The 25,202-nt window shown below is 34.8% G+C and overlaps 22 protein-coding genes and 1 pseudogene across 23 annotated transcripts, besides 8 other annotated features; 4 read left to right on the forward strand and 19 right to left on the reverse strand.

The window, feature by feature from the left end:
• Positions 1 to 2,977: part of a mobile genetic element that runs on past the window's edge.
• Positions 1,431 to 1,841, reverse strand: TVAGG3_0119330 (protein of unknown function, DUF4106 family; the record flags this gene model as incomplete). Its single annotated transcript, XM_051223477.1, has 1 exon — positions 1,431 to 1,841. One exon carries the CDS (start codon positions 1,839 to 1,841, stop codon positions 1,431 to 1,433), a length of 411 nt encoding a protein of 136 aa, XP_051108463.1.
• An 86-nt stretch (positions 2,978 to 3,063) lies between the features above and the next one.
• Positions 3,064 to 3,513, reverse strand: TVAGG3_0119340 (protein of unknown function, DUF4106 family; the record flags this gene model as incomplete). The annotated part of the gene is made up of 1 exon (XM_051223478.1): positions 3,064 to 3,513. The coding sequence occupies one exon, from the start codon at positions 3,511 to 3,513 to the stop codon at positions 3,064 to 3,066; it is 450 nt and encodes a 149-aa protein (XP_051108464.1).
• Positions 3,514 to 3,560: 47 nt separating this feature from the next.
• On the reverse strand, positions 3,561 to 3,881 carry TVAGG3_0119360 (protein of unknown function, DUF4106 family; the record flags this gene model as incomplete). Its single annotated transcript, XM_051223479.1, has 1 exon — positions 3,561 to 3,881. The coding sequence occupies one exon, from the start codon at positions 3,879 to 3,881 to the stop codon at positions 3,561 to 3,563; it is 321 nt and encodes a 106-aa protein (XP_051108465.1).
• Positions 3,561 to 3,881: a mobile genetic element.
• A 427-nt stretch (positions 3,882 to 4,308) lies between these two features.
• TVAGG3_0119370 lies at positions 4,309 to 5,275 on the reverse strand (annotated as a pseudogene). Its single transcript has one exon. A coding segment is annotated over exon 1 (967 nt).
• Positions 5,276 to 5,342: 67 nt separating this feature from the next.
• TVAGG3_0119380 (protein of unknown function, DUF4106 family) lies at positions 5,343 to 6,299 on the reverse strand (the record flags this gene model as incomplete). Its single annotated transcript, XM_051223480.1, has 1 exon — positions 5,343 to 6,299. A coding segment is annotated over one exon (957 nt), but the record flags the coding sequence as incomplete, so codon positions are not given.
• Positions 6,300 to 7,370: 1,071 nt separating this feature from the next.
• On the forward strand, positions 7,371 to 8,033 carry TVAGG3_0119390 (attachment subunit-related family; the record flags this gene model as incomplete). Its single annotated transcript, XM_051223481.1, has 1 exon — positions 7,371 to 8,033. One exon carries the CDS (start codon positions 7,371 to 7,373, stop codon positions 8,031 to 8,033), a length of 663 nt encoding a protein of 220 aa, XP_051108467.1.
• A 221-nt stretch (positions 8,034 to 8,254) lies between these two features.
• Positions 8,255 to 8,282: a terminal%2Cinverted (terminal inverted repeat of MuDR-2B_TvMULE3 transposon ID:TVAGG3_0119400).
• Positions 8,255 to 8,432: a mobile genetic element.
• Positions 8,433 to 8,434: 2 nt separating this feature from the next.
• Positions 8,435 to 8,461: a terminal%2Cinverted (terminal inverted repeat of MuDR-4N1_TV transposon ID:TVAGG3_0119410).
• Positions 8,435 to 8,587: a mobile genetic element.
• Positions 8,586 to 8,768: a terminal%2Cinverted (terminal inverted repeat of Maverick-1B transposon ID:TVAGG3_0119420).
• Positions 8,586 to 25,201: a mobile genetic element.
• TVAGG3_0119430 (uncharacterized protein) lies at positions 8,769 to 9,089 on the reverse strand (the record flags this gene model as incomplete). Its single annotated transcript, XM_001294777.1, has 1 exon — positions 8,769 to 9,089. The coding sequence occupies one exon, from the start codon at positions 9,087 to 9,089 to the stop codon at positions 8,769 to 8,771; it is 321 nt and encodes a 106-aa protein (XP_001294778.1).
• TVAGG3_0119440 (uncharacterized protein) lies at positions 9,252 to 9,488 on the reverse strand (the record flags this gene model as incomplete). The annotated part of the gene is made up of 1 exon (XM_001294778.1): positions 9,252 to 9,488. One exon carries the CDS (start codon positions 9,486 to 9,488, stop codon positions 9,252 to 9,254), a length of 237 nt encoding a protein of 78 aa, XP_001294779.1.
• On the reverse strand, positions 9,536 to 9,778 carry TVAGG3_0119450 (kinase C-related family; the record flags this gene model as incomplete). Its single annotated transcript, XM_001294779.1, has 1 exon — positions 9,536 to 9,778. The coding sequence occupies one exon, from the start codon at positions 9,776 to 9,778 to the stop codon at positions 9,536 to 9,538; it is 243 nt and encodes an 80-aa protein (XP_001294780.1).
• TVAGG3_0119460 (uncharacterized protein) lies at positions 10,037 to 10,822 on the reverse strand (the record flags this gene model as incomplete). Its single annotated transcript, XM_051223482.1, has 1 exon — positions 10,037 to 10,822. One exon carries the CDS (start codon positions 10,820 to 10,822, stop codon positions 10,037 to 10,039), a length of 786 nt encoding a protein of 261 aa, XP_051108468.1.
• Positions 11,639 to 12,064, reverse strand: TVAGG3_0119470 (uncharacterized protein; the record flags this gene model as incomplete). The annotated part of the gene is made up of 1 exon (XM_051223483.1): positions 11,639 to 12,064. One exon carries the CDS (start codon positions 12,062 to 12,064, stop codon positions 11,639 to 11,641), a length of 426 nt encoding a protein of 141 aa, XP_051108469.1.
• On the forward strand, positions 12,110 to 12,370 carry TVAGG3_0119480 (uncharacterized protein; the record flags this gene model as incomplete). Its single annotated transcript, XM_051223484.1, has 1 exon — positions 12,110 to 12,370. One exon carries the CDS (start codon positions 12,110 to 12,112, stop codon positions 12,368 to 12,370), a length of 261 nt encoding a protein of 86 aa, XP_051108470.1.
• TVAGG3_0119490 (uncharacterized protein) lies at positions 12,536 to 13,252 on the forward strand (the record flags this gene model as incomplete). Its single annotated transcript, XM_001292936.2, has 1 exon — positions 12,536 to 13,252. The coding sequence occupies one exon, from the start codon at positions 12,536 to 12,538 to the stop codon at positions 13,250 to 13,252; it is 717 nt and encodes a 238-aa protein (XP_001292937.2).
• On the reverse strand, positions 13,315 to 14,421 carry TVAGG3_0119500 (organellar and viral DNA polymerase type B; the record flags this gene model as incomplete). The annotated part of the gene is made up of 1 exon (XM_001292935.1): positions 13,315 to 14,421. The coding sequence occupies one exon, from the start codon at positions 14,419 to 14,421 to the stop codon at positions 13,315 to 13,317; it is 1,107 nt and encodes a 368-aa protein (XP_001292936.1).
• Positions 14,857 to 15,725, reverse strand: TVAGG3_0119510 (organellar and viral DNA polymerase type B; the record flags this gene model as incomplete). Its single annotated transcript, XM_051223485.1, has 1 exon — positions 14,857 to 15,725. A coding segment is annotated over one exon (869 nt), but the record flags the coding sequence as incomplete, so codon positions are not given.
• On the reverse strand, positions 15,847 to 16,820 carry TVAGG3_0119520 (organellar and viral DNA polymerase type B; the record flags this gene model as incomplete). The annotated part of the gene is made up of 1 exon (XM_051223486.1): positions 15,847 to 16,820. A coding segment is annotated over one exon (974 nt), but the record flags the coding sequence as incomplete, so codon positions are not given.
• On the forward strand, positions 17,183 to 17,656 carry TVAGG3_0119530 (uncharacterized protein; the record flags this gene model as incomplete). The annotated part of the gene is made up of 1 exon (XM_051223487.1): positions 17,183 to 17,656. The coding sequence occupies one exon, from the start codon at positions 17,183 to 17,185 to the stop codon at positions 17,654 to 17,656; it is 474 nt and encodes a 157-aa protein (XP_051108473.1).
• TVAGG3_0119540 (KilA, N-terminal/APSES-type HTH, DNA-binding family) lies at positions 17,945 to 18,763 on the reverse strand (the record flags this gene model as incomplete). Its single annotated transcript, XM_051223488.1, has 1 exon — positions 17,945 to 18,763. The coding sequence occupies one exon, from the start codon at positions 18,761 to 18,763 to the stop codon at positions 17,945 to 17,947; it is 819 nt and encodes a 272-aa protein (XP_051108474.1).
• TVAGG3_0119550 (organellar and viral DNA polymerase type B) lies at positions 19,758 to 20,609 on the reverse strand (the record flags this gene model as incomplete). The annotated part of the gene is made up of 1 exon (XM_001295822.1): positions 19,758 to 20,609. The coding sequence occupies one exon, from the start codon at positions 20,607 to 20,609 to the stop codon at positions 19,758 to 19,760; it is 852 nt and encodes a 283-aa protein (XP_001295823.1).
• On the reverse strand, positions 21,243 to 21,932 carry TVAGG3_0119560 (integrase core domain containing protein family; the record flags this gene model as incomplete). Its single annotated transcript, XM_051223489.1, has 1 exon — positions 21,243 to 21,932. A coding segment is annotated over one exon (690 nt), but the record flags the coding sequence as incomplete, so codon positions are not given.
• Positions 21,992 to 23,221, reverse strand: TVAGG3_0119570 (keratin-associated protein family; the record flags this gene model as incomplete). Its single annotated transcript, XM_051223490.1, has 1 exon — positions 21,992 to 23,221. A coding segment is annotated over one exon (1,230 nt), but the record flags the coding sequence as incomplete, so codon positions are not given.
• On the reverse strand, positions 23,685 to 24,358 carry TVAGG3_0119580 (organellar and viral DNA polymerase type B; the record flags this gene model as incomplete). Its single annotated transcript, XM_051223491.1, has 1 exon — positions 23,685 to 24,358. A coding segment is annotated over one exon (674 nt), but the record flags the coding sequence as incomplete, so codon positions are not given.
• On the reverse strand, positions 24,384 to 24,863 carry TVAGG3_0119590 (organellar and viral DNA polymerase type B; the record flags this gene model as incomplete). The annotated part of the gene is made up of 1 exon (XM_051223492.1): positions 24,384 to 24,863. The coding sequence occupies one exon, from the start codon at positions 24,861 to 24,863 to the stop codon at positions 24,384 to 24,386; it is 480 nt and encodes a 159-aa protein (XP_051108478.1).
• Position 25,202: the final 1 nt, after the last annotated feature.

A 25,202-nucleotide genomic window follows, 5' to 3' on the forward strand; every position in this document is an offset into this window, starting at 1 on the left:
GCAGCACATGTTACATCCGTCCTTAAAGTATTAAATAAGTCAACAAAACCTGTTGGTGGTATATCTGAGTAAGTATCTTCAAAGAAGTATTTTTTACCATTCACAACAACAAAGTCTTCTGGTGTCAAAAGAGCAAAACAGGCTTTAGTCGTCATTGTGTTTAAGGTTAGTTTACAATATCGTCCTTGAGGACTTTGTAAGTTTGTTGTTATAGAATTATATGACTCAGGGTTTTTAGTCGTAATAGTATAAACCACTATGTCTTCTGCCATTTACATATATTTAAAAGTTTTTCTGAAAGTGGAGAAGAACTTCATCTAAACTTTCACATGGCGTTTCTTGAAGTTCTCTGTCTAAGAAGTTCAAATATTTTGTAAAGACATAGAACTTTCCTTTGTCTACACGAACAAACAAAACAGGGTCTTTCATATCATTCAAAAGTGTGTAAAGTCCTTTACATGAAATAAAGTCTATATTATTTTTCTTCAAACATCTTTCAAGAAGTTTTGACATTTTTACTTAGCAAGTAAAAATTTTAATGAAATGTTGTGGTCGTCAAATATTTTTATGACGTCTGGGAAACTATATTTTAAGTTCAACGTTTCACCTCCTTTCATAACGTATATCTTGTCAATGACATTATATGAAACACCACAGCAAGCAATGTCGGGTTCTATTTCTTTGATGTTTATATCGTCTGCCTCTGTCAAAAGTTTCAATAGTTCTTTCAAAATTTCATGAGGTGCGATGACATATGAGTTCACTTTTACAGGGTTGTGTTCGACCAAGTTTAACATTATACCCAAAGCTTGACAAATCTTCTCCTGAGTTTTAAGTTTGTCTTTAAGTTGTTGGTAGTCGTTTCGAATATCTGCAACAGAACTTAAGTCTCTGCTAACTTCAGGGTATGTTGGTTGTTCTTTTACAGGAACTATTGTTATACCATCTTCGTCTTCGTATGGTTTCCCCACTTCAACATCTCTTTCTTTGACATTGACAACAACACTTTGACTGTTTGTTTGAGTTGGTGAATTTAACTTCACATCTGCCACCGCCATTAAACCTTTTGAAACACTCGCTTCTATTTTTCGGAAATGACATTTTACTTAGAATAAAAAGATGGACGTATTTGAGTATCTCTTCGAATTGAAGCAGAACAAAGTTTACACACACAAACAATACAAATACATTGACAGAATAGTTCTTTATACAAACAATGGAAAATGTTATAGAATAGCAGTCTTTGCTGAACCAAAATATTTTCATAAAGCAAAGAAAGTTGGTATAACTGAAATGGTGAAAGTTCTTGAAGCAGACAAAAATATAACAACAAAACTTACAGATATTTCTAAAGGAAGTTTATAATACAATTTATGTCAAAACTGGCGTACTGTCAATATTTGACGGAGAGAAGTCAGTTCAAGAACAACTTACTGACCTGCTGCCAAAATCTGCTCGATGGAAGCTGTCGTTATGCCAATCTGAGGAGCCCCAGCAGGTTTCATCGAACGAATCTTCAAAAGAGCATCTTCCGTGAAAAGTGCTATTGGTTTTGTAAACTTCTTTGCTCTCAATTCATCTGGACCGTCTCTGTCACCAGTATATTGTATTTGTACAGTACCAACAGTTGAAATACCACCCATAAAGTCTTCTGAGTCAGCAAATGGAATGCCAAGCCAAAAGTTTGAACGGTCTCCATTTGTATATTGAGTTTTTTGACCTCCTGTATGAGTCCATACTTTCACATATGGCATAATAGAACTTTGCATTTCAGGGTTAATGGTTGTTGTGAAGTTGTTGTTAAAGTTCATAGCATCTAATGTCAAGTTGTATGACCTCATATCCTCAACTGTAGAATATTCTTCTCTTGGATAATATTTGCCATCTATGTTTATATGATATTTAATACCAGGGTTGTAGAAACAAGAATAGTCATTTATAGTTCGTCTGAACAGTACAAACATAGTATCTGCATGTTTCATTGCAGTTGTTAAAGCAATATCTGTTCTTGCACCTGGGTCAGCACTTTGGTTTCCAACTTCACCTGCAAAGTCTTTGACAGATATTTGGTGTATAGGGAACATAAGTGGAACTGCAATATATTTGGCAGCTAAAGCATTTGAAATATCTGGGTCCAACATATAGACTGCAAGTCTGCTTTCTATTCTCTTGCATTCAAATTTTCGCATGTGAACTTAACTGGGTCCCAAGCAGTTCCAGCAGCATTGAAATAATAGTTTACTTCAGTGTTGAGTTTGAGAAACCAAAGTCTAAGTCAACTTTGTCTTTGCAAAAGTCGGCGAATGACGTTTTATTTGTTCCCTCTACGTCTGTAAGTGAATGGGTCTTGTGTTGGTGCAATGACTAAGTTATTTTTGCTTGGAGTAAGTTCGATAGAAATTTTTCCTGCCCAGTTTGGCAAGTATCTTAAAAACCTGAAGATGAGGAAAGATGACAAAGGAACTCTAAGTTTCAGTTTTACTTTGTGACTGCTTTCCATTTGTCCAGAAAGGTTAACATAAACTCCTGGAACGTTAGGGTCAAGTCTTCTTATTTTCTCAATAGTTGCATACTGGTCTGTTTGTTCTCTAGCTTGTGGTTGTACTGAGTTTCTCAAAGCGAACCATTCATAGTTTGCCCATGTTACTGTTTGAACTAAGTCAGAGTTAGAATATATCTTATATCCCATGAAAACTTCTGGAGCATATTGGTATCCGACATAGAAAATTCCATTGCAACCTTTCTTGTCAGACAACTTGGCAGAAGGTTTTATTTCAATGTCTTGTTCCACGTATAAGAAAGAGTTGTCAATAGAAATTATATGAAACCTGTCGCAAGCAATATCTACTGTTGTTGAAGAACCTTCTCCAAACTCACCTACGTTTCCATAAGAAACAGCAGTTGTATATTCGTAAGTTCCAGGAACTATTTCTGACCTTCTAATGGCATTGTCGCATTCGTTATACCATTCGGAAACATTTCCATTCATAGCATCCAAAACTGTTGGCGTTATATTCTGAGCGGCGTACATTTCATATGAGTAAAAATATAGAATAGTTGGATTTATATGTCATAATAGAACCCACGTGGACCAAGCTTTACTTTCTTCCTGACTGAGTTTTTAACTCTTCTTTTTCCTTCATTGCCCTCTGCTTGAAGTTGTTGCATCTTTGCCTCATGTTCACTAGTATGTTGTAAATTTCCATGTCCTTTTTGCCTTTGGCTCTGGTCGCCCATCTCAGGTAACCTATATCCTAGAAAGAGTTTGTCATAGTCTGTATTTGAGTCTTCGCGTATTGTTTGCATGACTCTTTCCTGAGTTTCTGGTTCAAGCTCTTCAAACAGTGCCTGTCCATATGGAATAAGCTCGTTTCCAAATATATGTTTTTGTAGCCATTCTGGTTTTCTTTCCATGTTACCAACTATATCTTTTGTGAATGGGAAAGCTTTTACCCAATCTTTCAGTCTTGCGTCGTTTATTTCTGTAGTTGGTTTTATTTTGTCAAGGAACATGTTTTTCAATACTAACATTTCATTTGGTACTGTCCATTTGAGTTTTCTTAAATATTCATCCCTTCTCGTTCATTGTCTGCAAAGTAAGTTTTTATGACATTTTGTAAACTTTCGTTTGCAAGGTCATGTACAATAGGTTCTCTTCCTTCTCTCTCCCTAACTTTCTTTCTAAACTCTTCACCAAATATACCATCTCTATGGTTCTGTGTAGTTCTTTGAGATAAATGTTCTAGAACGTCAGGTGTTATATTTCCATCAGCCATGTTCATTTCATACTGGTCCAAAATATCTGCATGTTTCATATCTTTCAATGGCATTAAAGCCGCGCTTAAAATACCAGCTATATCTGGTTCACCATTGACTTCCATTGCGTCTACAACTTCTTGGAATTGTGGTTGTAAGTTTATGAACCACCTATCTGGATTAGCTTTATGACCCCATCTCATTGTAGTTCCATCGTCTGCAGAAACAAAAGTAGGTTTGTTTCCATATTGGTTAGGTTCTGAATGAACTTTAAACAATGTTTCATTTCTATATGTTTTCTTGAAATTTAACCTTTTATTTTCACCGAGTTCATCCGAAGATTGAACGTTAAATGCTCGTAAGTAAAAAGGGTTGTTGTATTTGTGTACATTTTTTTTCAGTTCTTCCATTCTATGCTGAATTTTTCATCTGATGTTGGAGTCTTTTGTATGTCGGCAAACATTTTTCGATATTCTTCTACTATGTCAGCCGAATTTTTTTTAGACTCTTGGAAATATTCCATATTCTCCGCATACTCTTGTTGAGGGTCAAGATTTTTCGGCTGTTCCAAATCTTCATCTAGTTCTGTGAAGTTAGTTTCCAAAGGAGGACTTGTTCGTTTCCTTCAGGCTCTTCTAGCTGTTGTTGCTGAACTATTTCTTCCATGTCTGGTTGTATCTGAACTTCTTCCTGTGGAGTTTCTTGTACCTCATCTGCTGGCATTTCATATATTCCGAGACCGTTTTTAACAAGTTCCCTATTAAGTCATCCGCATTCATAAGCTTTCTTCTTTCGTTCCGTCTCTATTTTTTACGCGTTTCATGAAGAAGTTGAATCATCATTTATCTGACATAAATATCTCGGAGTAAATTCAGTCATGTCATTTGGATGATATGCTATTAAATCATATCCCTTAGCGAGCTTGTATTTTCCAGGTTTGAAATTATATCCGATTTTGCTGAGCCATAAAGCTAAATAGGTTCGGGTCAGTATTTTTCCTTGAACTTTCTAATAGCTTCTTTATATCTGTCACTAAAGTCAATAGTATCTGGGTAACCATATTTTTCCTTTAGCATTTTTAAGAATTCTTGGTTTCCTTGTTCTCTACTTCTTTTATGTCCTTGCTCTGTTTGTGGTTGTGGTGCAGTGTTTTGAACTGTTGGTTGTGGTGCAGTGTTTTGAACTGTTGGTTGTTGTTGTGGTGCTGGATTTTGAACTGTTGGTTGTTGTGTTGGTTTTGGTGCATGCCTGTGTCTGTGTCCATGTGACGATGTAAATGTTTTAGGTAGTCCTGGTGCAGGTGCTTCTCTTGGAGGGTTTGGTGGTATATAAGTTCCACTAGCTAGTATATAAGTTCCACCAGCTGGTATATAAGTTCCACCAGCTGGCACATATGTTCCATCTGCAGCGTAATGTCCTACCTGACTTTTCGTTTTTAAGAAAGCATTTACTAGGTCTGTTTTGGTCTGTTGTAACTCTTTTTCTTGACTTTTCACAACAGTTGCTCTAACGGCGTCATAGGCACTTTGAACTGCCTGTCTCGTTGCTGCATCTGTTATTTTCGTCATATTTTGTGCTACTTCTTTTAACTCTTTGTCGAAACCTTCAGACTTCAGTTTCTTTCCAGATGAGAAGTCGTTCACTTGTTTCACCTTACTATGAAGAGCTTCGAAGGCGTTCTTAAAGTCAGCATTTGTTAAAGCTTCATTTGAACTGTCTTCATCCGCTTGTATTTTTGTCCTTATTGACCCTATGAGTTGGGCTGCTTTAGCGTTGGCTTGGGCATCTAACCAGTCATTGTTGGCTTTTATATATTCTGCGCTTTTCATTGCCTTTTGCATAGCCGCGTCGTTATTTTTACTTTCTTGTGCTAAGTTTTCATACTGTACGGTTTGGTTTTGCAACTGTAAAAGTTTTTCTGCCTTTACATTTGCTTCAACTTCTTTTTTATACTCATCGCTATCCATATATGTCTTCAGGGCTTTTTGTTTTATTTCTTCATCTTTCAGTACTTTATATTGAGTAGTATGGTTTTTCAAATTTATAACATCTTGTTCCATTTTTGCTACTTCTGCTGCTTTTTCTGACACTTTTTTCGCATATTCCTCTGTACTTAGTTCTTTCAGTTGTTCTTCTTTCTTCTTTTTCTCTACGTTTAACTCATTGAGTTTCTTTGTGTGTCTGTCATATTCTAGTTTCTTTTCGTTTTCACTTATTTGTTTCTGTATGTCTATGTTTGACTTTTTGACATCTGTTATTTGATTTTTGAGTGAACTCAAATTCATTTGACTTTGAGGGTTATAAGCTGTTCCGTCTGCAGCTCCACCATAGCCTGCCATTTTCGCTAAAAGTGCCGCTCTTAAACCTCCACTCTGTGCACCAATAACTCGGTTTAAAAGCATAGGGTTGCTTGACATTTGTTGCAACATAGTGGGGTCATTCAGCATTTGTTGTTGCAACTGTTGTTGTGGTGTCAGTTTTACTATTGGATGTTTCAATGCTCTCTTCCTCTTACGTATATTCTTACGTAGCTTACGTGGCATTTTAAGTGAAGTTAAAAAGCGGTTTTTGACAGATGTTTATATGACACTTTTTGTTCAGCACAAAAAACTACTCGGTCAACAGCGACGACTCTCAAAAACCGTTGTGTAAAAAGTTTTACCGTTGGACAAAAAAGTATATATAGAAAATAAAAAACGTTTATAGTTCATTCAATATTTGAGATGGAACGGTTTTCCAACGGTAACTATTAAATAAAATAAAAAAATAGAGGGGGTCTCCGTTGACGAAAACGGTTTATTTTAAACTTTTCTATGAGTAGTCCGAAAAAAACAGTTTATTTTTGTCTAATGGAAGGAAGAAAAAGTGTCGCAAACAATTCGTCGACTACCTCTGCAGTTAAAGTTCCTACAACTTATGTCTCACCATTCTCAAAACCCTTACAACCTCCTATAATACCAAAGCAACTTCCTCATACAATTGCAAACAATTCGTCGACTACCTCTGCAGTTAAAGTTCCTACAACTTATGTCTCACCATTCTCAAAACCCTTACAACCTCCTATAATACCAAAGCAACTTCCTCATACAATTGCAAACAATTCGTCGACTACCTCTGCAGTTAAAGTTCCTACAACTTATGTCTCACCATTCTCAAAACCCTTACGACCTCCTATAATACCAAAGCAACTTCCTCATACAATTGCAAACAAATTGTCCAACAATTTGAGTTCTTCTTCTCAAAACACAACAGATACAGCTCAGCCAACAGGTCAAGCAACAACAACTATCGGAACAGAAGCATTTTCAGAAGAAGTTCATACCAATCAGACTCCAATCGAACATACAGAAACACAACCACCCGAAAATACAGAAACACATCCAATCGAACATACAGAAACACATTCTGCAATGACCACTAGGTCGCAAACACGATATCTCGCCTTTTGCAAACAATTTAAGTCTCAAATTCAAGACACACAAGATAGCGACACTCCTCTTTCAGAGAAAGTTCGTAGAAAATACGCAAAGCAAAGGTTAGAATTGTTAGATAAGTTAAATGAACAGTGGGGTTCAGAAGACAATCGAGATTATAACGAGATGTTTCAAGCTGTCATGGATGCCATTCAGCCTCTTGAAAACGAAATCAAAGACCCTGGCGTACTTGTTGACATGTTTGCTTCATATTTACCCGTTACTGCCAATCTCATAGCGTTGCAAGCTATTGACCAGTTCATTCACTTGTTTCCAAAGAACTTGCAGAAGCATTTACAAGAAGTTAAAGTTGCTGAATTTGTCCGTTTATATCCAAATTCATACAATTATTTGGAAGAATTGAATGAACATGGTGAAAGGTCATTCTATTTATATTTCTACACAAAAGACAACCAGTCAAAACGACTATACTGCATTGAACCTATGCCTCAATTCGTAGACAATTTCCACGTTATAACAACTGTTGCTTTAGATATTCCTGCCAGAGTTCCATATGGAGGAACAGTAACTATCTCAAGCTTTCCCAAGGGCTATAAAGGAAAGCCTCTCACAATTGCAAAATTCACACACAGCAGTTGCCAATTTGTTCAAGATGTCGAGTTCCATTTCCTCAACAATACGACTTTCATCATAGAGACTCCTCAAGAAGGTATATACAAAGTTTTCATTGCAGGATTTGTTGATCCCAATGGCGAAGAAGAAGAAGTCGAAGAAATCCTCACCTCAGAGAGCGAAGAAGAAGAAAATTTCCAAGACATTCAAGATTCAGAATATACCGAATAAAAAAACAATTTAAGACTAAAAATTTAATTTTATTATAATATTTTATTTTTTTCATCTGGTCTTTGTCTCATTCCTCCTCTAGTTTCTTAGGGGCTAGAGGGCACGAAGTGCCTGGAAGCCCCATTCCCTTTTTTTTTTTTTTTTTTTTTTTAATTGAAAATGAACAGCAAGAAAATATAGAATATTTAAATTCAAAAATTGATAATTTAGAAAATACATGGGAAACAATAAGAATTACCGAAAAAGTGACAAAACATCAAAAACAGGGAGGGGTCTCAATTTTTATTACTTATATTATTTTACAATATTTATATAAATACTCTTTATAATATATTTTACTATAAAATTATACCTCAAATTCAAATATTTAAAATATTATTTACATAATTGTCTCAAAATGGGTGCGGGACAAATTTGCCAACTGTCACTTTTTCAATAACCTTAAATTACGCTTTTCTAATTTTAAAAATAACCTTAAATTATATTTGAAGAAATTATGTCTATGATATATGTTTTATTCTAGAATCTTGGAGTTTTCATGCACTACACAAGAGTTAGTATACATATCAAGGGTACGGCGGCACTGCGCGCCTCCTTACCCATGATATGTGAATTTGACACTTTACAAAACCGTTAACGTATATTTTACAACACAAACGACAACACTAACTTAACCTTAAATATTTACAAAGCCACCAACCACTTCACCTCACTAATGTAAAAAAATAAACGTTCTCACTTACAAAAGTATTGCAACTCCTCCCATTGCTGTGCTTCATATAACAGCTCATAATCTTCTGACTCACTTTCTTCTTCATATAGGTCAAAATCACTGTCAAAATAAATGTTAGTAAGTTTTGACAAAGCTAATGAAACACGCTTACCGTTTGTATCATATGCTTGTATAAACTTTCCATTATGCTTGTAGTCATAAACGCTCAAACTAATTTTACCCTTTCTCCCTCGTATCTGATAGAATGTATTTTCACGAGGAACGAAGAACAAATTCTTGAACTCATGACCGTTGTAGTTTGTTATCTCAATAGTTTTCGTCATTTATATAAAATAAAAAATAAAATAAAATAAAAAATAAACTTAAAAATAATGATATCACCACCCTCACACGTATGAAAACATAGCACAAAAATAAATTTAGGTGAAGTGGTGAGATCTCACCTCTTTTTTCACCTGTTTTTTCACCCTGTTGAATTCATTGCTTTATAACTCTCTTCCTTTCTCCAACTCTTCTAACTTCTTCTTAAGTTCAGCAATGTTGTCCTCATGAAGTTTAATCTTTCTCAAAATTCCTTCTTTATCTAATGGTTGCTTTATCTTTCTAAACTGAACTCTACCATCCTTCATAGTATGAATGTAAAAACCTTCTGGAATAGTTCCTGATTTAATGTATTCTACCAAAAACTTTTGTTTCATTGCTTCAGTGACTTTAGTCGTCATTTCAATCAAATAAAAATTTTAATATTAAATAAAAATAACGTTATTTTTCAGTAAGGAAACGCAGGAGTTTTACGATTTATTTGAGGAGTAGGTTCTGGTTTAAATGTTGGAGTCGGTTTAGGAGTTGACTTTTGAACAGGAGTTTGTACTTCCATAGGTTCAGGAGTCATTGAAGGTTTTGCTTGTGAAGGCGTTGGTTTTGACGTTGGTTTTGGCGAAGGTGTTGGAGTTTGTTTAACTTCAGCTACTTCAGTATTATTTACAACATTTGCTTTATTTCTTTTCAACATCATAACTGCTCCTGCTGTAGCTAGCAAACCTAGTGGGAGACCATATCTTATATAAGGACTTGACCAAATGCTATTTTTGACAGGAGCTGGTGGAACACCTAACCTTGGTGAGACTGCTCTTTGCCATTGTGCAGCTCGTAAGAAATATTCAATAGGTGCTCCATAATCGTTTGGTAAAGTTTGTTTCATAGATGGTGAAGGTTCACGAGAGCTTGATGAAGAACTCATTTATAAGCTTTAAAAATAAACGTTCATCCTTTATTCCTCACCGTCGTCCGTAGCTAAGTTATAGTCATCTAATCTTATTATTGGGATTCCATTAGCACGCACCTGAATGGCAAAGCAACAATCCCTCATAAATCCAATAAGTGGCTTTGGTACATTTTCAGTTGCTAGTTCAATAGGTCCTTTAACAGACAATTTGTATGTTATTGGAGCAGTAGATGTTTGACCTTGCTGGAAGCAAAAGTCCACTTCTGTTGGAAAACCACATAAGAAATGTGTGTTGTCATAGCTATCCCATTTATGTTCCACACTACCATCATCCACCAATGACCTCATAACATCTTCATTAAATCCTATCATATCATTGTTTGTATTGCAGGCGTTCGCAACCATTTCATAAAATACAGGTCCATATGATTTTTCAGGTTCTGCAGGCATATTTCCATAAGCTCCCATGGAAAGCTGAAGATATTTAAACTTAGGGTTCTCAAAATTAACATAATAGTTGTCTTTCTTTCTAAATAGTGCCCAAATACTTTTAACATTAATAGGCGTATAAGCTGCTGTAAATGTTGCACTTGAACTATCTGTATTCTTTGAGAATGAACCGTCCATAGGAATCCAATCCATAACTTTAACAGGAAAACATAAAGCCTCGTTTGTATAATGTTCTACAAGTTCTGTATAAATGTTAGGGTCTAAAGAGAATGACTTTGGATGAATGAAACATTCATTAAAATCCATCTTTGTTCGAAATAGTTGCTGGGTTACAGTTGTAATAGTAACTGTTCCACTAGCTTCTACTGCCTTCGTTATCATAGTGAATGGTTCATTCCATGGAACAAATTTATTTGTCGGTGGATTTGAATCTGAAGCAAATGCAACTTTAAGAGTTGGATTGAAAGCAATGATATCATTTACAGATATAGATGTGCATTGTAAGGCGTCGTTACTGAACTTTACTTTAAGCTGAATGTTTCCTGCAAAAGCTGGAATAAATCGAATAGCTTCTAATGGAAGGAATCTTCTAACAGGAATTCTTAAACGAAGCTTAAAATCAAATGATTTTCCTGCTGTAATTGGGCCACTAACAATTTGTCCTGTTCTGCATGTTCCCGAATGACTCCATACATCTTCATGTCGAGTCTTTGAGAAAACATCTACTTTCTTTATTTGTTCGGTAGTTTGTGAGTTTGAAGTTATATATGCTTCTTCTCTTGCGTTGTCTTGAGAATATACGATACGACCATTTGCAAGGATTTGATATCCAGCAACTGCATAGAAAGCGTCATCGAAACCAATCCAAAATCCTGGTGGGTTTGTTTTATTGGAACCTGAACCAATTTCTTTATCTACAATAAATTGACCTTCCATTTTATACGTAATGAATGTATTGTAAAGGTCCAACATATTTTCACCAGGAGGTGAGAGATTGAATGTTACCCATGTGTTATCTTTAGCAGTTCCAGGTTGTGATGGAATCTTTGCGTCAGAATATTTTCTATTAGTGTCACCAATTTGAACTGCATTGTCTATGATATCGAAATATGAGCGAATCTGATGAATATGCTCTGCTGGAGTAAATTCGTTTAGCTGTTCGTTCTGCATGTATTTACTTCGGATAAAAATATCTATTTACTTCATTATTCTCACTCTTCTTCTTGACATTCGTGGTGGAAGTTGTTTCTTGACATTTTCAATGAACTGTACATTCTCTTTTGTCTCAACTTCTTTCACTGGTGGGTCAGGATTCTTTGACTCGGTTTGTTTTTCAATGAAATTCACGAACTTCGCAATAAGCTCTTGGTTCGTTATTGAAAGTACATCTGGCTTCTTTTCTTCTGGTTCTATTGACTTTTCAGTTTGAATAGAAGGCTTAACACGGGCTTCACCCTTGTCATACACCTTAATGTTGTCGCTCTCTGTATTCGCTAATGGAACCTTTCTTTTTCTTACATATATTTTACCATCTTTACTCTGACTTACATAATAGAAAGGATGTTGTATTCCTCTGGCGTCATTTAATATAATAGACTCTCGCTCTGATTTTGACAAGCTCATTTTACATCGGTTAAAGTTTTAATTTTGTTTTTTATCTGCAGTCAAATGACTCAGACAAGCCCTACAGACAAGACCCAAGGGGTCATAGATGTTGAAGCATTGAAGAAAGAAATTCGTGAGCAAATTTTATCCGAACTGAAGGAACAAAAACAAGAACAAAAGCCAGAGAGACCAAAGAGAAAACTTAGTGAAAAACAACTTGCTGCATTAGCTGCTGGAAGACAAAAGAACCCACGTTTGCTGGCGAAGAAAGCTAGAGAAGAAGCTGAAGCAAAAGCAAAAGAAGCAAAAGCAAAGAAAGAGTAAATGGTTTATTTTTATCCGAATTAAATGTATAGACAAATACCTTTATCTGTTGCGTTCAGTAGTGAAAACCCTGACGTCAAAATAAAGGGGAACAGAGTAACGTTTAAGTTTCCAACAGACTGGATTGTGAACATAAATGAAGAGAAGTACATTGGCATAACATCTATGTATATAACACGTGCTTTCAGAAAGGTTGACTTTATACTTCAAGTCGAGATAGAAAATGACGAACAGTCTTTAAGCGCCCAAAACATTCACATATACAAATACTTTAAAGACGATACAACATTGCAACAATGTATGATTTCATTTAATGAGATGTTCGAGAAAAAGTTTAACATTGAAGTACAAACTTTACAGCCTTTACGTGAGTTTCTTGCACAACTGAAAGAAGAAGGTAGTCAGCCACAACTTATAGACTTTCATTATGAATTTAATGAAAATGAAGATGGAACTCATGACTGTCAATTCATTGTATTCTCACCATTCAATGAAGTCGCTAAAAAGAAAGAAAATCCATTACGTATAAGATTTCAAATCTCTGAACCAAGTGATGATTTCAAGAATGTTTTCAATTATGATGCAATGCTTCCGAGGAAAAATGAATTTTCCGAAATTAGATTTCCAGGTATTTGGGATAGAAAGCAAGCTATATTATATTCAAACTTAAGTAAGGGAGTTGAAAATGAGTTCATTGGTCATACAAGAACTTCACCACTTCCTAACCCTAAATACTATAAATTAACTGGATTCAATCGTGAGTTTTGGATAGACATGTTCTCCACTCATGACCATAAAGCACCTGTTTTGCTACCTCCAGACCATAAGGACTGTCTCTACATTGAAGCACAACTCTTAAACTCTACCATCGCAGTATTGTAAAATCTACGCTAGCGGCTTATTTTTATCACGAATGACCTCATTGCTGACAAAAATAAATGACCTCAGAACTTCAACTTACGAATAAAGCTTGTTTTAGTCGTTATTGAGAAGTTAAACTTCTCTTCAAAGCAAGGTTGACATGACTTACATAAGTCAAATCCAATCTCTTGACCGTCATAAAGTGCTTTGTAAAGTTTCATTAAACTGAACTCAGAGTTTTTGTCATATGTTCCAACAGGTATGTGAATGTTCTTATCTTCATTGTAATAGCATTGTATAGCTTCAGGAAACATTTCATTAGCTGTTAAAGCAAGAACGTCTTGTTTTACACCTTTACAACGTGCATGGAATGCAACTTCATTTAAATCATTCGTGAGTAAGTCTATGTAAGTCTTCTTTCCACAAAATATTGACTTGTATGCTAAACTTTGTTTTCCAGGTGTTATTTCTGCGAAGTCAGAATGAAATTGACCAAGGTTCTTTCCTATAAGTTCTCTACCGTATCTCTTCTTAAACTCTGCTGCAAGCTTTGGTATGTCTTCATTGAAAATATGCATGCTATCGCAGTCCTGATAAAATATTTGAAGACCCATATCTTCAGCAGTACAGAATACTTCACACATTATTCTCTTCGACATTGACAGAATATTAACACCAAGTGGACAGAAGTTAAAGTGTCTGCAAATGCTTTTCGTTAGCTTGAAAATAGTTTTATCTGAACCATCCAAACCTTCGAACTTCACTATATGGTTGTAGTTTCTGATGGCATATCTTATAGCATCTTTGTCATTTACTATGGTTATTTTTGACTCAATAGGAGATAGAATAGTTTTGCCATAAATACTGTTCAGAATGAGCTTTATATTTTCTTGCAAAGGATTTCCTTCTTTCTTATACTTTAACCTTAACTCAAACAACTTCTTTACTTCATCTCTTATTCTAATATCTCTGTTTCCATCGTAATAGTATCCTTGCAACACTTCACATTTGACACCTTGATATTTTATGAGGTCTTGTAATGTTATATGGTCAACATACATTAAACAGCAAGTGTTTGAACTTCTGGGAACGTTAAGTTCTGGATTTAGTTCAGGGTCACAAACTATTAAAGGAAAGTGTCTATGTATTCCAATCTCTGTTATCTTAATGAGAACAAAGAAGCCAGACATAAACTTTTCACCAATGGGTTCCTTTTGGTCGTCATCGAATAAATGTCTCATGAGATACTCTGTGCTTAACATTTCTTTCTTCATAACCTTTGGAATACCTTCTAAAGTATAAAGTCTTGCTATAGCGATGGATATAATGAAACAGCGTCGAAGTCAGCAATGAGTTTCTTTTCGCTCTTTTGTTTAATGTTATCTGACAGCATACATCTTCCACCTTGAATACAGCGTGAAATAAATTCTCTTGGTTTATTTGAGAGGTCATATAAATTTCCATTCGGGAAGTACACTCTGTTCTCAAACAATTTGTTAGCAATAGAACAAATACTAACGTAGTCATAAACGTTTAAATCAAATTCTTTCAATATGTCATTGCGGAACTTAACAAAACCTTCTCTTAAAATTCTTACATCTTGTTTGCAATAAAATGTGCTATACTTTTCTAAGTCGAAGTGGTTCTCATCTATTCTGCAACCTTTGATGGAATCTATGTTTTTCATGAATGTATCTGCATCCCGGATAAACTTACATGCTTCAGAAATGACACCAGTTCTGTTGTCATTTGCTAACAAAACACTGCTGTAGTAGTTGTATGGAAATACTTCTTTCGGTCCTGTTTGTAAGTTAAACATAGCAGGAAATAGTTTAAGCTTCTTATTTATAACACTGTAAGAGTCTTTTATAATAATTGCCCTTCCTTTATATAAGCCAGTTATTTGCATTGTTCGTGAACCTTTAATGATGGGAGTTCCTTTCACTTCTGTCATGTGTCTTAAGATGAAGTTTATATCATAACTGAGGTTATGAAAATATATTAAACTCTTGTCAGGAAGTCGTTCCAAAAATTCTGTTGCACAGTTCTGACCCCAAATGCTTTCACTCACTGAACCATCTTCACTGTCGTAACATATGTTAAAAGCTTTATGAAAGCCGTCTGTGCTACACTCAAAGTCAGCAAAGAAAACGTGCTCAGGAATGAACTTGCACTTATTTTTATTTACTTCTTTTGACTCGGCTTTCTTCTTCAGTTGTACACAATACTTTGGAGCATATGTCAAATCTTTAAATGGTGCAAGGTTCTGTTTATATAAGTCAGTCGTATATGTGAAAAGTTCTCCATAAGAAATAGGTTCGAAATATTTGCACTCCCACAATGTTTTCATAACATCCCATAGTGGTGTTGTTCTATCATAACGAACTACATATTTGTTCTCTCTCTTTGTATAAATCTTCATTTGTTTCTCAATGTTCATTCCACCACAAGCTTTGAGAATTTCTTTGTAATTTCTGACGAAATATGTTGTCATTGGTAATCTTTCATTTAGCATGTAGTGGTCTTCAACAAGAAGTAAGTCAATAGTTCTAACAGTTTCACATTCTTTTGGTATGTATCTCTTTATTTCATTATGTCTTGAGTCATTGAAGTAACCAATGGTAACATTAAATGCTATACCTGTTGCGTCAGAAATTTCTTGTACTTTACTTTGAGGAAAGTCTCTAACACGAATGACTTCTCTCATGTGGTCAATAGTTTCTTCATTTACTCCAGCCTGAATGCAAGCATAAACGAAACAATTGTCCTCTGTCATAAGTGTTGCAGTTCTTTTGTTCAGTTCATTGAAGATTTGGTAGCGCTCAAGATTTATAGGTAATGTGCAAAGATACTTCCAGAACTGACCGCTTCTCTTCTTATAAAACTTCTTTTCACCATTATCTTTCCAAAAGCTTTCTATAAGTGCTGGGTTTCCTGTTTGCTTAAGAGCTTCCAAAATGGCTTTCTGGTCATTTGTCAGTGTGCTTTCATCTCTATATGGTCTCTTTTTTGGTTTGCCTTTCTTTACATCTGACATCGTTAAGCCTTCATATTCTGTTAAATCATACATCTTTATTTCGGTAAGATTCTTTATGTTTGTCAAGAAGAAGTCATAGTGCATTTCAACAATACCTGCAGCATTTGCTTCTATCTCTGATATAAAGTTCTCCTTCAAGAGCTGATGTAGTAATGTTCCAATATTATTGAGGTTTAACGTAGAACATTCATACTTTCCACCAAGTTTATAACATACCATCCATCTCTGTTGTGAGTTTATTTTAATTTTCTCTAAGAGTCTCATGAAAACCTTACCGAAATGTTTGTGTAAGTAGTCTCTGTTTGGTTCATCTAAAGCTTCGATGTTAAAGTCAATGAGTCTATTGCCTGACTTCACATTTCTCTTCCTATTCTCTTCATCTTTCTTTAACCATCTCTCACCTTCTTTTGGTTTGTCGTCAATGGAACGAATGACATCGTTAGCTTTGCGAACTTGTTCTATAGCACTTTTAAACATCTCTCTTCTCTGTTGTTTCAGTGTGTCGTCTCTTCTTCTTGTTTCACCAACGTTTGCATTTGTTATGTCAAACATTTCTCTTCTTACTTCATGAGGTACTGAACGTCTATGATATAAGTCAATAGCAACGTCATTTAAAGGAAATGCTCTTGCATGGACTTCGTCCTCGCCGCGTTGCAGCTTTATGAACTCATGAATTCTATCATAACTTATTGCACCATTATAGTCATTGAGGATGTCAGAGAGTGCTTTTTTGTTTGTTGCGTAATGTTTTGCTACTTCTATGTTAGCTTCTGTAAGAAGTTGTTTTATTTCCGAGTGTTCTAACTTAGACAACTTCCGATACATCTTTAGTAGGAAATAAAAAAATATTTTTGAAAAAATTAGATTAGATTTTTTAAAGTTATTTTTCAAAATAATTTAATATTTTTATTTTAATGAAACACATGCAAGATTGCAAGTTCTTTTCATACAATGCTCTCGCTACTGCCATCAAGAATGAGTTCAATAATGCTTCAAATGTTAATGTTATCTTTAACAAGAAGTTTGTGAAAGAATCTAAGTTTGGCCAGTATGTCAGACCATTAGCTATCGTCATTGACCGCAAACGTTATACTTCACAAGAGTTAGCAGTAGTTTTGAAACAAAAGAGTTTCTTCGTGAATGTCAAAGATACTCATTATACTGTTATAAAGAACTCTAATATTGACTTCTTCAGTATTGCTTTAAATCTTTCCGAACAGAAAGAATATAAGAAGGGTGAAACAAATGTGAAATATTATCCTTCATCTCTGAAGACAATAACGAACAAAGATGTTATACAGAAATTCTTACCAAAGGTTGAAGAAGCTTCTATTGACATTGACGAAGGAAGTGAAATGGTTGAAGAAATAGACCCTGAAGCTATTTAAGCAAAAATATATTTTTGGTTAGTCTTCATATCGATATTTTACAACAATTCCCCAATGTATAAACTTTTCATACGCTTTTTCATAAGCTTTATATACCTTCAGAAATTTTGCATAATCTTTAGAAGCATTTAGATATTGTTTAAATGCTTTGTATGTCTTCAGAAATTTTGCATAATCTTTTACATGTTGTTCGTTCTCTTCTTCTGTCATGAGTTCCGAATATTCTAAATTCATGTTCTTTCATATGAGATAAAATTTTATAAAAAAATAAAATTAGCTTAGATTTTTTTATTCTTCCTCTTTGAAGTTATCGAAATATTCTGTTATTTTTTCCTTCAGTAATGTTAAGTCTTCTTTGAATGTAAGTATTGTGCAACCTTTGATGTCATAGTGTGTTTGAGGAAGAGTATTTTTGACAATTTCCTTTATTTGTTCATTCGGTGTCATTGAAATCGGTAAGTTTTCACGATAGAACCAGTTTCTGTCAGATTTGTAAATCTTAGCTAAGTCGTAAAAGCTCTTGTTGTTTCTTCTGACTAAATGCAACATAACCATATCTTTATCTTCTTCATTTTCCATCTCTTCAGTGTAAATCATATACTTATAACTCTTTTCCTTTCCTTTTGGTACTGAACGTGGTATTCTTTTCTGAATGCTTTTGTCTTTTGCTTCATCTTTTGCTTGAAGTTTCTTTTCCATCTCTTCACGTTCTGCTTTATATAGTTCATCTAACATCATGAAAATATAACAAGCATAACGAGGTGAAGCCCACATTGCTACAGCATTTACTAAAAGTCTATGAATATAATAACCTTTCAAACCAGGAGCCAAATTCTTGCGATTTTCATACGGAATCTCTTCCCCCGGTTTTCCGAGGGAAGCAATCATATGAGGAAATTCTTCTAAAAGTTCTTTTGTCTGTTGGTTTTCAAACCAATGATATGCTTGCTTTGTAGAACGAAGAGCGTTCATTATACTTTGCATTTGGTACATATCGTCTTTGACTGAACGAATGAGACGTAACTGTTTGTTATACTGTATGTACTCGTATTCTTCATTTATAGCTTCATGGACTATAACTGTTGTTGTGTTCTCTAATGTTGTCATTACTGTCTTTACATACAAAATAAAAAAAATAAATAAAAATAAAATTAGCGTGATTTTTTCTGAGATAAACACTATTTCTTCACAACATTAAATTTTATCCTGTATGAAATGACTTTAAAAAGATTATTGACTGACTTCGAATACTATCTCATTGACGCACTGACAGACCCTCAAAACTGTGTTGAAAGTTCTTTAAGCTTTAAGATTGAAGGTACGACGCATTTTGTCTTCACTTACGTATTGAAAGAATATGACCGTTATCATAACGAAGTGAATCAAACACTAATAAAATTTGTAGATAAAAAATTGGTTAACAATGAATATTTTAAAACTGAAGGCCCAAACACTGCTGGAGATGATGAAGAATACAGACAAGTTATTGAAAAAAATAACGCAAGATTAGATGCAATAGAAAAGAAGTTTAATGAATGTCTTACAAACACGTATGAATATCTTATGCGGTGGGAAGCCAGATGGAGATAAATTTACGTCAAATATGCAATTTATAAAATCTTATGTCGACAGGCTACGTAGCACAGTGGTCTAAGGTGGTGTTATGGAGGGGTCAGGGTCTGTGGTTCGAACCGCGACGGCGCCGTATTTTCTTATTTTCTTTGTTTGTCTTGTTTGTCGTGAATAAAAAGTGTCATAAAAGTGCTCTATCTTCCACGGGAATAAATAAAAAATTTACTTTATTTCTTCTTTATTTCTTTGTTCCCGTGGATGAAGGGTTTTGCTGTTTTTTTCTCAGCCGAAATCAATGATTTTTTCATTTTTGGAATCCTTAGCGAATGAGGAATCTTTTCTCTCGTGGAAGCTTTGACCAAAAATATAATTGAGGTGAAGAGGTGAGATTTCACCCGTTTTTTCACCTCTTTTTTCACAAGCGTTTTACATGAATTGTACGATGTATATTTGAAATCCTAAACAATTTCGTAGCTTCTATTTCTTCTTTTAGTACATCGAATGTTTTAACAATGCCGAAGGTTTCTTTCTACTTCTTCTTGACGTCAGACAGAAGGAAATCGTCAGCAGTTGGATAGTTTTTGTTCAGAAATGACAGCATGTCCATTTTATCTTCTGCTGGCTTTTCTGCTTCTTTCTTTAAGTCTGCATAGTCGTTTCGCATTCTTTCTATCTCTTTGACTGAGTAGTTATATTTTCTTATTGCTGCTTTACATTTTGAACATTGCGGATTCATTTTTGCGTTATACATTGAAATAAAACCAACTAAAACAACTAAGGCGTCAATGGTTTTCTTTAAATCTGAAGCAGTTGGTTTTATCTGTTCATGCCATACCTTACCTCTTCTATCTTTATCTCTTATCTGCCATACACATTTTGCAGCTAATGAAACAAAGTTGTCGTATGTCTTAAACTCCCCCGATTTATATATGTCAGAGATGTTCTTATATACCATGTCGCAATCTTTGTCCATAACTTTATGGTTGCAATGATATCCTAGAAACTCATAGTTTACTTTACGTATGAACTTCTTTATTTCTACTGAGTCAGTTGCTTTGACTTCAATTTCGTCGAATTCATGAATAGTGAGTTTTTGTTGTTGGATTTCAGGTAGTTTAGGCAAATGGTCGATGAGGTCCTCCATTTCATAAAGATACTGTTCATTTGTTTCATCTTTCGCACTACAGTCTAAATTACTTGTTAAAAGTTCTTGCTTTATCTTCTGGATTTCTGTTTCGAAAGTAAATGAAGAAGGAATGAAGCTTTTCATTTCTACTAACATTGACGTAGGATTCATGACTAACGAGTTTGGTGCTGTAGTTGTGGACAGAGTCCCGCCGTTCGTGGCTTGAATTGTTGTTGTGCCGATTGTTGAAATCATATCTTTTATACAAAATAAAAAAATAAATAAAAATAAAACTAACTTTATTTTTTCTATCTTAAGGAAATTCATGAAAATTCGTGAGACCCAAAGGGTCTGAGCCGCTAAGCGGCGAGGGTGAAAAAACAGGTGAGATCTCACCTCTTCACCTAAACATTATTTTTGGTGTAAATTTATGAAAACATTAATAATACATGACTGTTCTCATTCATGTCTGATTTACATCTAATGAAAAAGTTTAGAAGAATTTTCTTATTCTTTCTGGCTTATTTTTGTCTTTCCAGTACTCCCGCTCTAATGGTCCCAGATGTGTTGGCTTTGACTCTCTCAAGTTCTTAGATGGTATAACATCTTCAACGCCTCCTTCATATCTTACTTTATAAGTGTCATCGTTTATGTTGTAGCCAAGTATTTCAATAACCACTCCTCGCTTTGCTTCGTCAATGGTTTCAGCAAGTTTGCCATTACTACTTTCGACTAATTTGTGACGAGGGTAAAACGCAATAGAGTCGTCAGCAGCTTTTATAAGATATCCATTACCTTGCGTAGAGTCTACGATATAATAGTTTCTACTTAACCTTAAACGTTTCTTTGTCAACGGTTTGTCGTCAAGAACTACACGAACTTTTGTACCAGGAATGAGGGTAAATTGTGTTGAATTTCTGATATTTTGTGTTTGGCTTCGTTTCTTTTGTATATACTTTTCTTTTGTTGTTGTGTCATTGAATTTGGTGTATGTCCTGTTGTAGAATGTGTTGAGGAATTATATACTTCGAGAAAATGTTTCATTGCTTCTTCGGTAAAGTCTCGCTCTTGGTTTAAATCTCTGAGCGTTCTTATGAAGCTGTTTATGATGCCGAGTATGTTATGGTTATGGTCTTCAGTAGTGTAGTGAGTTATGTTATGCTTAATGAGAAAATCTGTGATTTCATTGCTGAGGTATGCACTGTCTTGGTCTGATGTTAAAGTACTTGGGCTATGTTCTGCTACAAACTTTTGTAAAACTCTTAACACTTCACGAGTTCCTTTATTTTTCATTGGATATGCATATGCTTTGCGAGTGTTAACATTAATGAAGATGAGGAATGGTTTATGTCCTCCTTTTCTGCTTTGAATGAGAGTGTCAAATTGGTATGCGTCAGGAGTGTTGGAGTAAATTGGTAAAAAGTAGTCGTAAGGGTTTATTTTTGTTTGATGTACAACATTTTTGTCAAAGAACCTTTTCACTTCAGCTCTGTTAGTAAATCCCCAACTCTTTGCAGCTTCATTGAACTTCTTAAATGACCTCCACGGTGATGATTCGAATACTTCTTTCAAGCTCATTTATGTAAAGTTAAATTTAGTAAATTTCATGCTGTTCGCTCTTTTGGAGCTCAGGACTTTCAGTCCGTTCTAACCCATGCATAAACTGTCATATAAGGCGGCATATAATCTGCACCCGAACCTGTTGGATTTGTTGTGAAAGTGTGTGAATGATTTCCTGTGGTTCCACAGAAAATACCTGCGCTTGAATCTACTGGGTCACTTGAAATATCATATCTATTCATTCCCTGTCTATCCGAACCTGCTGCAAGATTTGTATAACCTCTTTTTGTTATTGAATGTGAATGATTACCTGTTGTGTTTGTAGTTCCTGTATGAGTGTGCGGTGGAAGGTTTGCTTCTTTAATTTTCTTCGATCCTCCTGTTTGCTTTGAATATCTAGCACAGTATAAGAATTTATCTACAATCTGCTGCCACGTACCAAAACCTAAAACACTTGCCGGATTTGTTGAATTCATTGACGTATAAATAGAGCCTATAGGATATAATGTTTGAAGTATTTCAGTCTGTAATGTTTGAAGCTCTGTTTTGTCTGCTTTCTTATCTAACATTGTTGGTAGTTCATATGCTTCAAAGTTTCTGGCATGATCTTCGATATTCCTGCAACTGTTATCTAAATTGTTAAGAGTATCTTTTACGCTTGTACTTGGATTCTCTAAAGGTACACTTGAACCCAAATCATAGTTCAATATTATGTCGTCTGCTCTAACAGTAGTGAAGGAGTTATGTGTATGTTCTTTATCTGCTTTTTTATCTAACATTGCTGGTAGTTTATATGTTTCAAAGTTTCTGACATGACCTTCAATGTTCATACATTTACTATTTAAGGAGTTTAGTGTATCTTTTACGCTTGTACTTGGATTCTCTAAAGGTGCACTTGAGCCAAGGGTATAGTTCAATATTACATCGTCTGCTCTAACAGTAGTGAAGGATTCATGTGTATGGTTCTTGTCAGCTTTACTATTTAATGTAGCTTGAAGTTCATTTATATCGGAGATATTGTGTTTATGAGATTTCAAAACTTTGTTCGTTGCGTCAAGTTCATCTTTGTCAGCTTTACTTTTAATAGCATCTTCAAAAGTTATTTTTGCCTTAACTCTCAAAGTAAATCTTGGTTCAACTAATACACCGTTAACAAAGAAGTATGAAGCATAAATTTCATTGTTATAACCAAATGCTTCTGGTGCTTTACCTGTGTCATACTGTACAGTACAGTGTATGTCATAACCTTTAGCACGAATGAATTTATATCTTCTTTCATTAACATCTTCAGTGCTTATTTGTTCATCCTGTGTTAAATATCCATGGTAGTCCGTTATAATCTGTTCGTCTGAACTTATATAATGAACATGGTTTTTATCTGCTTTTTCGGCTAATTTCTCTTCTATCTCATTTATTTCAAGTTCATGCCTACCACCACCTCCTTCAGAAGTATTTTTCTTCAGCTCTTGAAGAACGTCCACTTCGCCATCTTTGGTGTCAATAATGAGACTTTGAGTTAAAACCTTTCCTGTCTTAATGGATGTTTGTAAAACTTCTTCTTCACCGTGTTCGGGGTCATGGTCGTCATCATATCTTGTGAAATCAGAGATGTTGTCATACATTAAGCATATCTGTCTCAAAAGTTCTGCTATTTGAAACTGGAACGAAAGATATACAGAACTTTCATCATCTCCTAAAGTCAAGTCTGCTTTCTTAAGTATTTCTTGAATGTATGCAATGAGGACAGAGTATCTTGGAAAATATTCGAACAATATTTCATTAGCTGTTGGTTTTGGTGGTTCTTCTGGAGTTTCTGTTGTTTCAGTTCCTTCTATAGGTTCTGTTGGAGTTTCTGCATCTCTTGACTTCAATGCTCTTGCTCTCAAAGACCTAAATGTTAGAGCACCAGGTTTTACAAAGGACTTTATAAATGCTTTAATAGTTCCTGGTAAGTTATTGTTAGCATTAAGTAAGTTCCTTATGCTTCCATCATGTACGTCCATAGCACTATGTAAAAAATCTATACTTTTCTTGTAGTCAGCAATAGACTGACTGTGATTTTTTAAAGATTTGTCAATACCTTTAAGCCAATCTTCATGCATGTCTGATACTGAGCCAAGAATATCATTTGCTTCCTTTAGTGTATTTTGTGCTTCTCGTAAAGTATCCAATCCCGTACGTGCATTGTTTGCTATACGTCTTACAGTATCTATTTGACTCCTTGTTTCTTGCATCCAACCAGATAAAGTTTTAATAGTATCAGAACCATTTGAAATGAAGTTCAAAGCATTTTTAACGTCATCTAAAACTTCTTCACCAAGTACTGCCCATATCTTTCCGATTTGGTATTGAAGAACTCCATATGAAGCAGCTGTTAAACCAGTATTTATAAGGTTCCATATCCATGATTTAGCAGTTTTTCCATCCTTTTCCATCTTCACCATCCAAACCGTTTTCGCCTTGAGGTCCTTATATTCCTTGTATTCCTTGTATTCCTTGTGGTCCTTGAGGTCCAGTGTCACCCTTCTCTCCTTTCAGTTCATCTTTATATTCGTTATAATATTCTAATGTCATAAGGTGTACATCATTACTGCTACCAGCAACGCCGAGAATTTGTTTCTCATTTATGACTAAATTCTTTAGGCATTTAATGTTGTCGTCAAATCGAAAGCTCTTTAACAATTCAATGAGAACATTTAATACTTTCACTAATGAGGCATCTACTGTAGAATTTATATATTGCACCGTTCCATCATTTATGATAGGAACTTTACTTGTTGTAATGAATGGGTCATAAGTGTTAAAAGTATCGAAATCAATGACTTTTTTAGTCTTTCCATCGTCAATGACTAAATCATTGCCTTCAATGGTTAAAGTTGAGTTTTCGTTTACTAGTTCATGTGCTCTTCTTGCTTCATTTGTTTCATACGCATATGCAGCAATAGTCATATTTTAATGAGAATAAAATGTTGTTCTATTTGCAAAGTACAGACCCAAACGAATACGGGACAGTAAAGCTACAAACAAACTTAGGTCTTCAGAATGAAGCGTTTGCTTTCAGAGTTGTTGACTTCAATACTATCGCAACTTTTGTCATAACAGATGAAACAGATTTCATAGAGATTGAAATAGATGACAAAAGAAGTGTTATAACATTTCCTAACAGAGCTGGGTATAGAATAGATAAAATTGCTGGAGTCATAAATACTCTCATAAATGAAGAAACTATTGACAACATAGATGTCGAACTCTCTTCTGAGGGAACATTGAAGTTCAGCAGCGAGAAAG

This window comes from Trichomonas vaginalis, chromosome IV (assembly GCF_026262505.1).
Source record: "Trichomonas vaginalis G3 chromosome IV, whole genome shotgun sequence".
NCBI lineage: Eukaryota > Parabasalia > Trichomonadida > Trichomonadidae > Trichomonas > Trichomonas vaginalis.